Source organism: Cetorhinus maximus, chromosome 21 (assembly GCF_964194155.1).
Source record: "Cetorhinus maximus chromosome 21, sCetMax3.hap1.1, whole genome shotgun sequence".
Classification (NCBI taxonomy): domain Eukaryota; kingdom Metazoa; phylum Chordata; class Chondrichthyes; order Lamniformes; family Cetorhinidae; genus Cetorhinus; species Cetorhinus maximus.
The window spans coordinates 7,051,584-7,067,913 of NC_135899.1; the positions used below are offsets into that span (position 1 = coordinate 7,051,584).

Sequence of the window (16,330 nt, forward strand, 5' to 3'; positions counted from 1 at the left end):
GGGGAGAGCTGGGTCAATTCAGAGTGGGATCCGAGGCGCGAGTTCTTCATTTTCGCTCCTTATGTGTGTAGTGGGGGAGGAAGAGACTTTCCAAACGCTGCAAAATGGTATTTTCTATTTCGATTGACACCCACTCGTGGGTTCTTCCAGAGTGCTGTGGTATATACAGAGAGAGCCAGAGAGCTGAGAGTGAGAGAGGACAGCTGGATCACTCACACACACACACCTGGTACTCGCAAAAACTCCGACTCACATCTGACACCATGAGCGCCGAGAACAAGTCGCTGGACCTTGAGAGTGGAGCAGTATTTGTGGGCAAGCAGTCGGAGCCGAAGAGAAGCTGTTTCTGGCCGTCCCTGTGTGCGGTGGCTGTGCTCGGCTTGTTGGCTGTGTCTTCCTACCTCGCACTCTGTCAGTTCGGAGTTCTCCCTTCAAAGCAGGTGAGTGACCGTGCCTCACGGTTTGATATTTATTGAGCCTGAGCGGAGCGAGTGGCAGGCAGCAGCACATTGTGTGAGACACTCTTCCTCTGGTGTTGCTGCACAGAGTTGTTTGCACCAGTGCCTCTGTGCAGTACAGAGAATCTGCCTTGCAGACCTGCTTTGCACCTTTGTGCAGTGGTTGCCTTGTGATGCCTGCTTGTTTGGGGTGAAGGTTCACAGTTTAATCGCTTTTTGTTGTGCAGGAGACATCACTGAACTCAAAAACTGACCCAGCACAGGACGCGAACAACGGTTCAGCTGTGACAACAGTTCCTGGGAGCGCTGGTGAGTACTATCTGTCCCTATTTTGATTTTTTTTACCCACCCCTCTCTATCAATCTCATTCTCTCTTTGTCTGTTAGCCTCTCTCCCCCATTCTCTATCTCTTTCAATTAATCTCTCCCTCTTGTTCGCTCCCTGCTCTTTCCCTGGGCCTCTTTGTGTAAGTGAGTGCGTTTTGAATGACTGAATTTTCCTCATATTTCTCTGTCTCCCTATATCTCCATCTCACTATACCTCTGCTTGTGACTCTCTCTCTCTCTGTCAGTCCGTTTTCGCTCCTTGTGTGTGACAATAGTGGCTGAGAATCCGTCTTTTCCAATTCCAGGTTTGCTTCACCTCATGAAGCGGGTGGGAAATGACCCGCGGAGGAGAATCGCAGCTCACCTGACAGGTACGAGGCTGGGTTTGATGTTAATGGGCTTTTCAGTGAAGGATTTGTTTTGCTGGCCAATGTGTGCAATCAAAGTCAAGGCCAGAGGGAGGTTTGGGGGAGGGGAGGCGGTGGTTGGGGGTGGCGAGCAAGTGCAGAAAGAGCATTTAGGACAGAGATGAGGATAATTTACTTCACTCAAAGGGTTGTGAATCTTTCAAATTCTCTACCCAGAGGGTTGTGGAGGCTCCATCGGGGGATATATTTAGGGATGGGATAGATAGAATTTTGGGGTCTCAGAGAATTAAGGGATTATGGGAGGCAGGCAGGAAAATGGAGTTGGAGCCCAAGATCAGCCATGATTGGACTGAATGGCGGAGCAGGCTCAATGGGCCCTGTGGTCGACCCCTGCTCCTATTTATTTTCTTCTTGTGCTCCTAAGAGCACTAACTTTAAAATTAGGGCTAGGCTGTTCAGGGGTGGTCAGAAAATACTTCTTCAACACAGGTTTTTTTTGAAACCTGGAGCTCGACCAGTCTGTAAAGGTACAGGTTCACCTTGATGTAATTAAATGGTGGAACAGTTCCAGTGAAAATGGCCAACAAATGAAGGAATAAAAGGACGAGTTTTTCTCTCAAACATCAGAATTGTCATCAATTGTATTCCAACACTAGTTAAAGGTTGAGTTCCCTATCTCAGTCTTGTTGCTTTAAGAAAGATGGCATGTTAAATCCCAGCTCCACTGCATTGGGAGGTTCAGACATATCAGAGGGACAATTATCCCTGAACAGGTCAGCTCCAAATTGTCGAGGTCGGAGACCATCAAATTATGAAGGGATTTCACAGAGTGAAAGAACCCATAGCATTATTACAAATTGGAACAGAAGGAGTTCCCCCTGGTGCCCTAGCCAATATTTATCACACAACCGACTCACTAAAAAAAAAGATAATCCGGTCATTATCACATTGCTGTTTGTGGGAGCTTGCTGTGCACAAATTGGCCACATCCTTTCCTACATTATACTGCACTTCAAAAGTTCTTTGTTGGTTGTGAAGACCTTTGGGACAGCCCACAGTAGTGATAGGTACTATATAAAGGCAAATTCTTACATTTCCTTCTGTTGACTTTAAGGGACCAATGTGAAATAAGGCTTACAGGAAAGAACAGCCCATCAAGCAACACAAGTTGCTAGTTTCATTCTGACAGAACACAAGATAGTGTTCCTTGCAAGCAGAAAGCTCTCATCTGTATGCATTAGGGGCAGAATAATTTTGAAAGTGCTTTCAGGGAGAACCAAATGTAAAAAAAGACACAAAAGTGGCAGCATGTCCTTTGACAAAATGTTGACAGGAAGAATGTTACTAACCCACGCAACTTATTCCATTCTTACCCTGTTTCCTCTCTCCTCCTCTCAGCATCTAAGACTGCAAAAGGGAAGAAAGTGATTTGGCAGAATGAGGCAGACTCCACGTTCACCGAGGGTGTTGAGTTCAGGGACAACCACCTCGTCATCAAGACCCCTGGTCAGTACTTTGTCTACACCCAGGTGGTCTTCTACAGTGTGGGCTGTCAGGAACAGACCATCTACCTGAACCATGAGCTCACAAAGCTCTCATCAGACTATCCTGAGGAAGCCTTGCTCCTGAAAGCCACCAAGTCCACCTGCCACTACGGCCAACACAGAGCACCCTGGTTCAAGACCTCTTACCACGGAGCCATATTCGAGTTTGAAGAGGGAGATCAGATCTTCTCCAGGGTTAGTGAGGCGGTGGTCACATATGTAGACATTACCCAAGGAAAGAGCTTCTTTGGAATATTTGCTTTGTGAGGATCCTGAGACACTTCTAGCCAATGAGTAAATAATGATGAACAATTGAAAATTTCAAATTGAAATACAGCAATAATTGTTCAGGGCACATTGTTCTATCTGGGACTAATTGGACAACAAGGCAAATTGCTCTGCCAGTTTGGACCTGTCTTGTTATTTAAAGGCTGTTCAGACCAAAAATTACTCATTTGTAATCTTTGTGCCTGAAAGTGTGTTATATTCCACTACACACTGCTTTACTACTAAGTCAAAAGTGCTGACTTTCAAATGAGGCACCAATCCAAGTATGCCCTATGGCACTATTTCAAATCAGAGCAGGAAATTTCGCCTTGATGTCCTGGCCAATATTTATCTCTCAATCAAGGTTGCTAAAAAAAAAAGGAAATTGATGGGGTTATTTAGCGCAGCTGCTGTTTGCGGGATCTTGCTTTGCTTGGGTTGTCCCCATTGGCAGCAGTGACTACACTTCAAAAAGTATGTCACTGGCTGTAGGGGGCCATGGGACACCCTCAGATTGTGAAAGACACTACAGAAATGCAAGCCTTTTAACGCAAGCATCAGCTGGCTTCAAACAGCTGGGTTAAAGCTTTTGTGGCAGCAGATTGGGTAACTTGCTGTGACAGAACTGAATGGCCACAAGTATAGGCTGTGCAGAGATTGGACACGTAGAATTAATTAATCAGTGCGGGATGGAGAGGTGGGGAGGGGAGTGGGAACCAACAATCTCCGTTAATCTTTTTGAAACTGGGGTTGATTGAATCTGCTGCAATGTCCTGAGACAGACTAATGTCTGCTCTTTGCTGCTCTGTGTTACCTGGGCTCTGATATAATAATCCCATTTTGAATAAACTAATCCCATTCTGAATAAATTTGCTAGTAATAAAACCCTATCATTAATTTAATTTATGAAGGATGTTATTTAAGTTGGTCCTCCTCAGGGTCAAGACTAAATCAGCAAGCTAACAGGTATTGGGTCTGACATTCAGGCTGGTTAGCCTGTTGATTTGTTTATTCCTGTTAGGTTTCACATTACTATTTACAACGATTAGCTGTTTAAATTTTTGTTTCTAATTATCTGGAACGGTTTCATGTGTTGTTTATTTGTTGGTACCTGTTCAGCTATTTTTCTCCCTAGCATCCCTTGCAGGTACTTGTTATGGAATAAGTAAAACTGCAACCTATTTGCCAGAATATTGAAGATTAAGGGGTGATGTAGTTGAGATCTTTAAGGCAATAAAATGATTTGATATGACAGATTGAGAAAAACATTTGTTTATGTTGGGGTAATCTTAAACAAGTAGGGATAGCATTAAAATTAATCCTAGACCCTTGGGGGATCCTTCCAGGAAGCACTTCCTCACATAAAGGGTTGTGGAAATCTGGAGCTCTTCCCCCTCAAGTGGTGGCATAGTGGTAATGTCACTGGACCAGAGATCCCAAACTAATCCTCTGGGGACATAGATTCAAATCCCACTATGCCAGCTGATGGAATTTGAATTCAATGAATAAATCTGGGATTGAAAGCTAGCCTCAGTAATGGTAACCATGAAACTATCATCAATCATTGTAAAAACCCACCTGGTTCACTAATGTCCTTTAGGGAAGGAAATCTGCCGTCCTTACCTGGCCTGGCCTACATGTGACTCCAGACCCACAGCAATGTGGTTAACTTCCCTCTGAAATAGCCTAGCAAGGGCAATTAGGGGTAGTCAACCAATGCTGGCCTTGCCAGTGACACCCACACCCCATGAAAGATTTTTTTTAAATATGCTGAGGGTGGAGTTCAATTGAAAATTTCAAAACTGAGACTAAAGATATTTGTAAGGCAAGGGACTGTGGGTTAATGAACCAAGGCAGGTAGATGGAGTTAAGATACAGATCAGCCATGATGTAATTGAAGGGTGGAACAGCCTGGATGGGCTGAATGGCCTCCGCCTGTTCTTATATTCCATTATCAAGATTGATTAACTGTTTTTTTCTCTGGAAACACAGCAGAGATAAACAGAAGCGGTCCCTATTAGACTGAACGTCTTGGTCCAGTGACATCCCCGTTGAAAAAAAACCTATATCTCAGCTTTGGACATTTTTAATTCACCTCCAGCCTCAACAACCGTTTAGGGGAGAGAGTTTCAGATTTCCACTTTGTGTGAGAAAGTGATTGCCTTCTCAATATTGTGATCAAACTACATTGGCCTAATGTTGGGGCACCTGATGCATTGAGGGATGGTTCTTCTCCTGTACCAGCTGGTTGCTATGGAGGAAGGACAAGGCAGACAACGCACCTTTGCCCAAAACATGACCTACAGATTCAGCTGGCACAGGCCCAATGGGCCAAATGGCCTAATTCTGTGATGTACCATTTTATAATTCTATGAATGGTCTGGATAAAGGAGTTTTATGATTGAGATGCTCCATAAATTTATTGTTTAGCAATAATTGTTTATGGTGAATGAAATCAGTATGTTTTACATTGAAACGTGAAGTTTGTTCGAAAGGAACTAAAATTACATATTGATTGTATTTAAATAGGTTTTAAGTATGAATATGCATGAAATAAATTTCCTGGAACCTTTTGATTCTAGAACCACTCTATTTTGTTTGTGCTCAGGCTTTTACCTGTGCACGCAGTTCTATACTTTGTTCACGTGGCTTTCAAGGGACTGTGCGCCAATCCAAGCAGCCTATTGTTGGAGTTCCATGTGGTGATACCACGGTTTGCACATTCCTCAGACACCATGTCCCCACAATCAGGCATATATGATAGATGACCCTCTGGTTTGTCAGGCCAGTCACATGTAATTGTGAATGCCTTGTACACCAGTCACTCCTTGACCACCCAAAGCCCTGTAAATGGGAGAGGTAACAAAATTAGATTAAGAAAAAATAACATGTCAAGAAGGGAAAAATAAACCTGGAAAACTCCACTCTGATTTATTAAGGCAATTGAAAAGAGTCCAGGAGATCACATTGACCTTGACTATATCTCTTCCATCTCGTGGACCTATTGCCCAATCTTAAAACCTCCTTTTTGATGTTAGTGTTGGTCCTTTCCCCTTACATCTCCTAATTCACGATTAATGCCCATTCCATCCTTGTGATGTCTCATTGCCTCAAAGATACAGGCTGCTGTTGTTTAGGATTAGAAGCCATTTTGTTACAGTGAATCAGCTGAGACCAGAGTGGAGGGATCAGGGGCGCGAGTTCAGAGAGGAGGGATTGAAGCAGGGAGGATCAGAGCGGAGGGATTGGAAGGAAGATATTGAAATGGAGAATCCATTTGACACAATACCAGGTGAGAATGTAAGTTGTGAGGAGGATGCAAGGAGGCTTCAAGGGATTTTGACAGGCTAATTCAATGGACAAGAACATGGCAGATGGAATTTTATAGTGAATAAGACCAAATTTATTCACTTTGGTTAAAAAAAATCAGGAAGGCATAGTATTTCTTAAGTGGTGAGAGATCAGGAAGTGTTGATGTCTAAAGGGACATGGGTGCCCTTGTTCAAGTGTCTCTGAAAACTAGCATGCAGGGGAAGGCAAATGGTATGTTGGCCTCCATTGCAAGGGATTTGAATACAGGAGTAAAGATGTCTTGCTATATTTGTATAGAGCCTTAGTGAGACTGCACTTGAAGCATTGTTTACAGTTTTTGTCTCCTGACCTTGCCATAGAAGGGTGTAACGAAGGTTCACCAGACTAATCCCTGGGATAGAAGGGTTACCCTATGAAGAGAGATTAAGGAAGCTGGGCCTGTATTCTCTGTAGTTTCAAAGAATGAGAGATGATCTCACTGAAACTTACAAAATTCTTATGGGACGTGACAAGGTAGATGTGGATAGGATGTTTCTCCTGGCTGGTGAGTCTAGAACCAGGGACACAGTCTCAGATTAAGGGGAAGAGCATTTAAGCCTGAAATGAAGAGGAATTTCTTCACTCTGAGGGTGGTGAGTCTTTGGAATCCTGTATCAGAGAGGGCTCTGGAAGTTCAGTCATTGAGTATGTTCAAAACAGAAATCAACATATTTCTGGAGACTAATGAAATCAAGAGATATGGGGATAGTAAAGAAAAATGGCATAGAGGTAGATGATCTGATTGAATGGCGGAGCAAGCTCAAGGGGCTGAATGGCCTACTCCTGCTCCTATGTTCCTATCTGAGAGCATGGATTAAAGGAAAGGGCTCATAGGGGAGGGATTTGGAAAGAGGCATCAAAGGGAAAGGGTCAAAGAGACTGGATCTGAAGAAAGGGATCGCAGGAAGAGGAATTGGAGGAAAGGGGATGGAGGAGAAAGGGGTAGAGCAAAGGAATCAGACAAAAGATGTTGAAGGAGAAGGGATAGGCGGAGTAGGATTGGGGGAGGATTTGGAGCAGGAGGTTGAGAAGGGAATGGTCAGAGAGGAGTGATCAGAGCAAAAGAATGGGGTTTGGGGATCAGAGGAGAGGAATCAGAGAGGTGGAGCCGAGCGATAGGATCAATGCAGAGCAGTCAAAAAAGAAGCATTGAAGGGAAAAGATGAGAGTGGAGGGGGTGATAGATAAAGGATGGGAGCAGAGGGATCAGTGGAATTAGAAGAGAAGGATTGGAGTAGAGGAGTTGGAGCAAAAGAAAGGGATGGGTGAGGAAGAATTGGAGCAAAACGCACGGAGACTGAAGAATTGGGGGACAAGGATCAGAAAAGGATGAATTGAGAGTTTAATGCAGAGATTAAAGGGAAGAGATGGTAATTGGCAATGGACCCAGCTATTCACACATGTGTGTGTGCATACTTGTGTGCGTGTGTGTGACTCAGTATGAGCTCCCATACAAGTCAACAGGAATAATTAACTCAATCAAGCATCACTCAGCTTATGTATCTCTGAGTCAGTCCTGTACATGTACAACAAACAGCAAGAACAATTGGCATTTATTGAGTGAATTTAATGTAGAAAAATTTCCCATGAAGATATTTCCATCCTGATCTCTGCCATCTAGTTACTCACATCTGATTCCACTAGTCTGATCCTTCGGTTCTGTTCCTTTCCCTGCGAGGAAACTGATCAGCTTCTTCAATCAGCTTCAATGGAACTGAAAGATGCCTCTTACTATCATAGAACCATAGACTGATACAGCACGGAAGAGGCCATTTGCTCCATCCTGAGCCTGCTCTTTAGTAGAGCTATCCAATTATTCTCACACATTCTGCCTCTTCCCCATAGCCCTTCAAAATTTATCTCTTCAAGGATGTAACCATTTTCCCCTGCAAGTTCATATTGAATCTGTTTCCGTTCCTCTTTCAAGCTGTGCTAGATTATAACAATTCACTGTATAAAAATGCTTCCTCATGTCTCCTTGGTTCTTTTGCAGTTATCTTAAGCCTGGGCCCTCTGTTTATTGGCCTGCCCACCCATAAAGATAGTTCCTCTTACTTTGCTCTATCAATTTAGATTTGATGACATAAATCCCATGGTCTGCACGAGGTGCCACTGTGCTGAAAATATCACATGTTCCTACCCATGTTGCTCAACAAAAGCAAAATTAGTCCAAAGGGTATTGCCCTAAAAGCATATCCTTTTAACTTAGCGCCATTTTCATTTTGCTGATTGAATTATCAAAAGTCCCTAAAACACCCTAAGGTCACAAGATGAGGAAGTTCACTGGGATCCTTGTTAGAGCAAAAGAGCACAATAAGTAGGAGCTGGAGTAGGCTATTTGGCCCCTTGAGCCTACTCCGCCATTCAATGAGATTGTGACACTAGTGAGACCCCATCTGGAGCACTGTGTACAGTTTTGGTCTCCTTATTTAAGTAAGGGTGTAAATGTGTTAGAAACAGTTCAGAGAAGGTTTACAAGACTCATGCCCAGAATGGGCGAATCACCTCATGAGGAAAGGGTGGACAGGCTAGGCTTATATCCACCAGAGTTTAGAAGAGTAAGAGGTGACTTGATTGAAACATATGATTTGATAGGGTGGATGTGCAGAGGATAATTCTTCCTGTGGGAGAATCAAGAACTAGGGGATCACTGTTTAAAAATAAGGGGTCGCCCACTTAAGACCGAGATGAGGAGAATTTTTTTCTCTCAGAGGGTCAAGAGTCATATGAACATACATACGAAAATACGAATTAGGGACAGGAGTAGGCCACTTGACCCCTCAGGCCTACTTCGCCACTCAATAAGATCATGGCTGATCTGAATGTAACCTCAACCCCACATTCCTGCCTACCCCTGATAACCTTTCACCCCCTTGTTAATCAACAATCTATCCAGCCCTGCCTTAAAAATATTCAAAGACTCTGCTTCCACCGCCTTTTCAGGAAGAGAGTTCCAAAGACTCACAACCCTCTGAGAGAAAGCATTTCTCCTCATCCCTGTCTTAAATGAGCAACCACTTATTTTGAAATAGTGACCCTTAATTCTAGATTCTCCCACAAGAGGAAACATCCTCTCCACCTCAATCCTGTCAAGACCCCTCAGGATCTTAAAGGTTTCAATTAAGTCGCCTCGTTTCAATTAAGTCGCCCCTTACTCTTCTGAATTCCAGTGGACACAAACCTAACCTGTCCAACCTTTCCTCATAAGACAGCCCACCTATTCCTGGTATTAACCTAGTAAACCTTCTCTGAACTGCTTCTAACACATTTACATATTTCTTTAAGGAAGGAGACCAGTATTGTGCACAATACTCCAGATGTGGTCTCATCAATGCCCTGTACAACTGAAGCATAACCTCCCTACTTTTGTATTCAATTCCCCTCACAATAAATGATAACATTCTATTAGCTTTCCTAATTAACTGCTGTATCTGCATACTAGCCTTTTGTGATTCATGCATTAGGATACTCAAATCCCTCTGAATCTCAGAGCTCTGCAATCTCTGACCAATTAGATAATAAGCTTTTTTTTTTATTCTTTCTGCCAAAATGAAGGATTTCACATTTTCCCACATTATACTCCATTTCCCAGAGCTTTGCACACTTACTTAACCTATCTATGTCACTTTGTAGCCTCCTTATGTCCTCTTTACAATTTACTTTCGTACCTATCTTTGTGTCATCAGCAAATTTAGCCACCATTCCTTCAGTCCCTTCATCCAAGTCATTTCTATAAATTGTGAAAAGTTGAGGCCCCAGCACTGATCCCTGTGGCACATCATTTGTCACATCCTACCACCCAGAAAAAGACCCATTTATGCCAACTCTCTGCTTCCTGTTTGCTAACCAATCTTCTATCCATGCCAATATGTTACCCCCTACACCATGAGCTTTTATTTTCTGCAATAACCTTTGATGTGGCACCTTATCAAATGTCTTCTGGAAATATAATTACAGCACATCCACCAGTTCCCCTTTGTCTACAGCACATATGATTCCTTCAAAGAGTTCCAATAAATTGGTTCAACATGATTTCCCCAGCACAAAACCATGTTGACTCTGCCTGATTGCCTTAAATTTTTTCTAAGTGCCCTGCTATAACAACTTTAATAAAAGCTTCTAACATTTCTGTCATTGTGCTTACTACTGGTGTTAAGCTAACTGGCCAGCAATTCCCACTTTCTCTCTACCCCCTTTCTTAAATAGACAAGTTATGTTTGCTACCTTCCAATCCTTGGGAACTGCTCTAAAATCTAAGGACTTCTGGAAGGTCAAAAGTAATCCATCCAATATCTCTTCATCGATTTTAAAATCCTGCGATAAGTTATGAAGAGAGGTTGGATAGACTTGGGTTGTTTTGTTGGAGCAGAGGAAACTGAGGGGCGACCTGATCGAGGTGTACAAGATTATGAGGGGCATGGACTGGGTGGATAGGGAGCAGCTGTTCCCCTTAATTGAAGGGTCAGTCACGAGGGGACAAAAGTGCAAGGTGAGGGGCAGGAGGTTTAGGGGGGAATGTGGGGAAAAACCTATTCACCCAGGGGGTGGTGACAGTCTGGAATGCGCTGCCTGGGAGGGTGGTGGAGGTGGGTTGTCTCACATCCTTTAAAAAGTGCCTGGATGAGCATTTGGCATGTCATAACATTCACGGCTATGGGCCAAGTGCTGGTGAATGGGATTAGGTAGGTAGGTCAGGTGTTTCTCACGTGTTGGTGCAGACTTGATGGGCCGAAGGGCCTCTTCTGTACTGTGTGATTCTATGATTCTGTGATATGGGCTATTTGTCACCACTTAATCCCATTAATTTCTCCACTCTATTTCTTTACTTATTCTAATTTTTTTTAAGTTCCTCATTCTCACGGATGCAAACTATTAATGTTCGTGCTGTTTCCTCGTTCCCCATTATAGTTTCAGCTGTCACTGCTCCTAACATGCCCATATTTTTTCTCCCTAATCCCTTCCTCTTTATGTGGCAATAAAGTTACAACTTATTTTTATATCTCTTAATAGTTCACACTTGCCCTCTCTTTCCTTATCAATTCCTTCATCTGCTTTGCTGAATTCTAAAATCCTGTCAATCCTCGGGGTTTTTATTTTGGCAACATTATCAACTCTTCCTTTGATTCAATGCTATCTTTCACTTCTCTTGTTAGCCACAGCTGGACCACTTTCTCCATGTGTTTCTTGTGCCTTAAAGGAATGCACATTTATTGCAAATTATGCATTCATTCTTTAAATGCTAACCATTGCTTGACTACTGCCATATTTTTTAAGGTAGCTCCCCCAATCAACCTTAGCCAACTTTCCCCTCATACCTACGCAGTTCACTTTGTTTAGATAAGAACATACTTTGGGGCTTAACTAAACTGCTTTCAGACCCAATATAAAATGTTAACATATTCTGGTCACTCTTCCCCAGAAGCCCCTTTATTACAATGATATTAATAAATTCTTTCTCGTTGCACAATACTGAGACCAAAATAGCCTGTTTCCGGGTTGGTTCCTTGACACGCTTATCTCGAAGGCTCATTTTTATCCAGCCCATGATCTCATCTTCAACATCATTGCTGCAAATTTGGTTTACCTGATCAATGTTTTGATTTGAGTCCTCTATGATTACTATATTACTTTGCTACATGTAAATCTAATTTTCTGCCCTACACTAGAAATAACTTCTATCAAAGTTTTCTGCTTCTTCTTGTTTCCTCTCTCCACCCAAACTGATTTTATTTCTTGATTTTCTGAGTGTCACCAATGTATAATGACAATATCAATTTTAAAGACAACTGTTTTAAAGGTACATTTTGCTTTCAAACCTTTAAATTGAGTTTCAAAGCACCTTACAAAATGGAGATATGGACAAACATCTTGGCACCTTCCTGTGTTTGTTCAGACCTTATCAGACTCTTGCTATTTCCTGAACTGGTCACAGAGTCATGAAAATGCAAGACTCCTCCAAGGCTGTCTATAGAATCTTCTAAAGGTGTGAAGACTCCTTGGCTTCTGAGAGATCAGGAAACAGGAAGGGGCTTCAAAGGATCTCAACACAATGAACTTCTTTGCCTGATGGGACAAGGGCTTATTTTGAAATTAACAAAGCCATCTTGTTTTGGTTGCGGTAAAGACAGGCTGTGAAAGCCATGTGTGCAGGAATCTCAGGAAGAACTCTATGAGACATCATCAGAGAGGGTTCTTGGCCAAAGGAGAACAAAATGAAGATTTCCTAGATTCTTTTCAGCAGAGCAACAGCTTAAGTGCCGTAACTGCAAAACTAGTGAGGAACAAAAAATCTTTTCTCTCTCTCTCCCAAAACCTGCTTAACCTGCTGAGGCAAGCACCAACTACTCGACTACAGAAGCCATTGCAGCTGCTGAACACAACTCTTTAACTTCAACACTTCACTCCAGACAACCAACACTTCAACTACAAGCTATGGGCCCACAACTACATCTTAAAGGACTGAACTGAATTTCATCTTTATAAATATCTTTTATCCTTATATGCATTTAATCTTTGTATGTATTCAGTTAGTAACTTACTTTTACTTAAGTAACTTACAGCAGTAGTTTTGTAATAAATAAACCGTTATCTTGTTTAAGACTAAAACTTTGTTGCTGGTTATTTTTCATCTGAATCACTTGCAAAATTTATAAGTGGGGGCTACATGCACACACACACAAATTCTTAGCTCACAGAATCACAGAAGTTTTACAGCGCAGAAGGAGGACATTCGGCCCATCATCCCTGCACTGACTGTCCAAATGAGCATTTCACCTAGTGTCATTCTCCAGCCTTCATCCCATAACGCTGCACATTCTTTCTTTTCAAATAGCAGTCTAATTCCTTCTTCAATGCCTCAGTTGAACCTGCCTCCACCACACTCTCAGGCAGAGCATTCCAGACCCTAGCCACTCGCCATGTGAAAAGGTTTTTCCTCATATTGCTTTTGCTTCTTTCACCAATTACCTTAGATCTGCGCCCTCTTGTTCTTAAGCCGACCACCAATGGGAACAATTTCTCCCTATCTACTCTGTCAAGGTCCCATATGATAATGCTTCTTTCAAATCTCCTCTCAGCCTTCTTTTCTCCAAGGAAAAGAGTCCTAACTTCTTCAATCTATCTTCATAACTGAAGTTTTTCCTCTCTGGAATAGTTCTTGTAAACCTCTTCTGCACTCTCTCCAATGTGTTCACATCCGCCCTAAAATGCAGCGCCCAGAACTGTACACAGTACTCCAGCTGAGATCTAACCAGTATCTTATGCAAGCTCAACATAATCTCCTTTTTCTTGTACTCTAGTCCCCTATTAATAAAGCCCAGGATACTGTATGCTGTATTAGCCACACTGTCAATCTGTCCTGCCACCTTTAATGGCTTATGCACATATACGTTCAGGCCCCTCTGCTCCTGCAGCCCCTTTAGAGCTGAACTCTTTATTTTACACTGTTTCTCCATGTTCTTCCTACCAAAATATATCACCTCAGATTTCTCTGCATTGAACTTCATCTGCCACCTACCTGCCCACTCCACCAACTTGTCTATGTCCTTTTGAAGTTCTACACTCTCCTCCTCACAGTTTACAATGCTTCCAAGTTTTGTATCATCCACAAATTTTGACATTGCTCTCTGTACACCAATGCCTAGATCATTAATATATTTCAGGAAAAGAAAGGGTCAGAATACTGATCCCTGGAGAACTCCACTATAAACCATCCCCCAGGCAGAGAAACATCCATTAGCCACTACTCTCTATTTCCTGTGACTCATCACGGGCCACTTTGAGGAAACGCCCTTTATGTGTTTATGACATTGAGCTAAGATTATCGGGGCTACTGCCTCCCTATTTTCCATTTTGTCTTTCTTATCCTTAAATATCCTGGATTATTCAGTTCCCAACTTTGGTTACCTTGCAACTACACCTTCATACTGGCTATTATCTCAAACTTTTTAATTTCTACCTGCACTAATAATTCATTTAATTTCTTGCGAATACTTCATCAATGCAGGTATTGTACCTTTTGCTTTGATGTTTTCTACTATGCAAAACAGAGGGGGGAAAAAAAATGAATCACATAGTGCCTTTCATGACTTCAGGACTTCCCAAAGCACTTCGAGCAAATGGGTTAATATTGAAGCACAGTCACTGTGGCAGATATGTTGCGCACAGCCAGGAAAACAATGCTATAAATCATCAGATGAACCATTTTAATTGATGTTGGCCGAGGGATAAATGTTGACTTATCCTTTCTCCAATTCCCAATCATCTATTCCACTTTCACTTTCCCAATCATCTGGTCCCCTTTCCTAGATTCCTGATCATTTGATTCTCTCCCTCAGATTCCCAATATACTGATTCCCCTCTCTCAGATTCCCAATCTGATAATCCTGGACACATACAAACATACGAATTAGGAGCAAGGGTAGGCCACTCATGCCCTCGAGCCTGCTCCACCGTTCAATAAGATAATTGTTGATCTGAATGTAACCTCAACCCACATTCCTGCCTACCCCCGATAACCTTTGACCCCCTTGTTAATCAAGGATCTAGCTAGCTCTGCCTTAAAAATATTCAAATACTCTTCTTCCACCACCTTTTGAGGAAGAAGGTTCCAAAGACTCACTAACCTCAGAGAAAAAATTTCTCCTTATCTCTATCTTAAATGAGCGACCCCTTATTTTTAAAAAGTGACCCCTAGTTCTAGATTCTTCCACAAGAGGAAACATCCTCTCCACATATCCACCCTGTCAAGACCCCTCAGGATCTTAAAGAGTTCAATCAAATTGCCTCTTACTCTTCTAAATTCCAGTGGATACAAGCCTAAACTGTCCAACCTTTCCTCATAAGACAACCCGCCCATTCCTGGTATTAGTCTATAAACCTTCTCTGAACTGCTTCTAATGCATTTACATCTTTCCTTAAATAAGGAGACCAGTACTGTACAGACTACTCCAGATGTGGTCTCACCAGTGCCCTGGATAACTGAAACATAACCTTCCTACTTTTGAAATCAAATCCCATCACAATAAATAACATTCTGTTAACTTTCCTAATTACCTGCTGTAGCTTCACACTAGCCTTTTGTGATTTCATGCACTGGGACGCCCAGATCCCTCTGAAGCTCAGAGCTCTGCAATCTCTCGCCATCTGAATCATCAGCTGTAAACGTGTAAAATTTCCTCCCTCGCCTAGAGCCATTTCTCATGAAAAGCTCTAAAAGCAGATCAATGTGTGGTAATCAGAAAGAAACATTTCATTCTTTTAAAATATGTTTATTAATTTACATCCATGAGCTCAGCAGTAAATAACTTAAATAATAAATAATATAAATACATCAATTAATAAATAAGTTTAAATAATAACTTAAATCAAACTGGAACATCCTAAACTTTGAAATAATTTTGCCACTTAAAAATATCTTTAAAACAGATGTCACAGTTTTACATCAAACACAGATTTTAGTCAATGAACCACAATTAATATTCAACAGTGCAACATTCTGGATAGAAAATCTCTCAGTGTGCTGAACCCATTAGGTTTCTTGCTGAGATTACTGCCTGTTCCCCAGCCTGAAGAGTGACCAGTGGAGGCTACAAGACACTAAGAGAATGTGACTTCTCCATGGGAACTACTTGGGAAAGAATCCCACCAATTAACCTTAGATCAGAGCAGCACATATTCCAACAAACAATGACCATGAATTAAACAGAAAGTAAACATTCCCTCAAAATTATTCACCATCATGCATTTTTTGGGGTTATTTTCATAGTGTTTGTAGAATATTCTTTCCCGTTTTAAATTGGTTTAACTGTCAATCATGTAGTAGAAAGGGAACATCCCATAAAAAGCTGACCAATCGCATGGTAGAGGTGGAAGGCCAATTGGCTGCTGGGAGCTGGGCTGGCTTCATCACCCAACAGAAAGTTCAGACTTTGCAGCAGCATCGTCACTGAACTTTCACAAAGGTATCAGAGATATTATAACACAAATAGATGGTAAGGCATATACCATACTCATCA

General features: G+C 42.0%; 1 protein-coding gene across 1 annotated transcript; it reads left to right on the top strand.

Annotated features, from left to right (window-relative positions):
* Window positions 1-243: 243 nt before the first annotated feature.
* LOC144695605 (tumor necrosis factor-like) lies at window positions 244-2,963 on the top strand. The gene is made up of 3 exons (XM_078566503.1): window positions 244-450; window positions 1,060-1,155; window positions 2,551-2,963. Exons 1-3 carry the CDS (start codon window positions 264-266, stop codon window positions 2,961-2,963), a joined length of 696 nt encoding a protein of 231 aa, XP_078422629.1. The 5' UTR covers window positions 244-263.
* The last annotated feature ends 13,367 nt before the right edge of the window (window positions 2,964-16,330 follow it).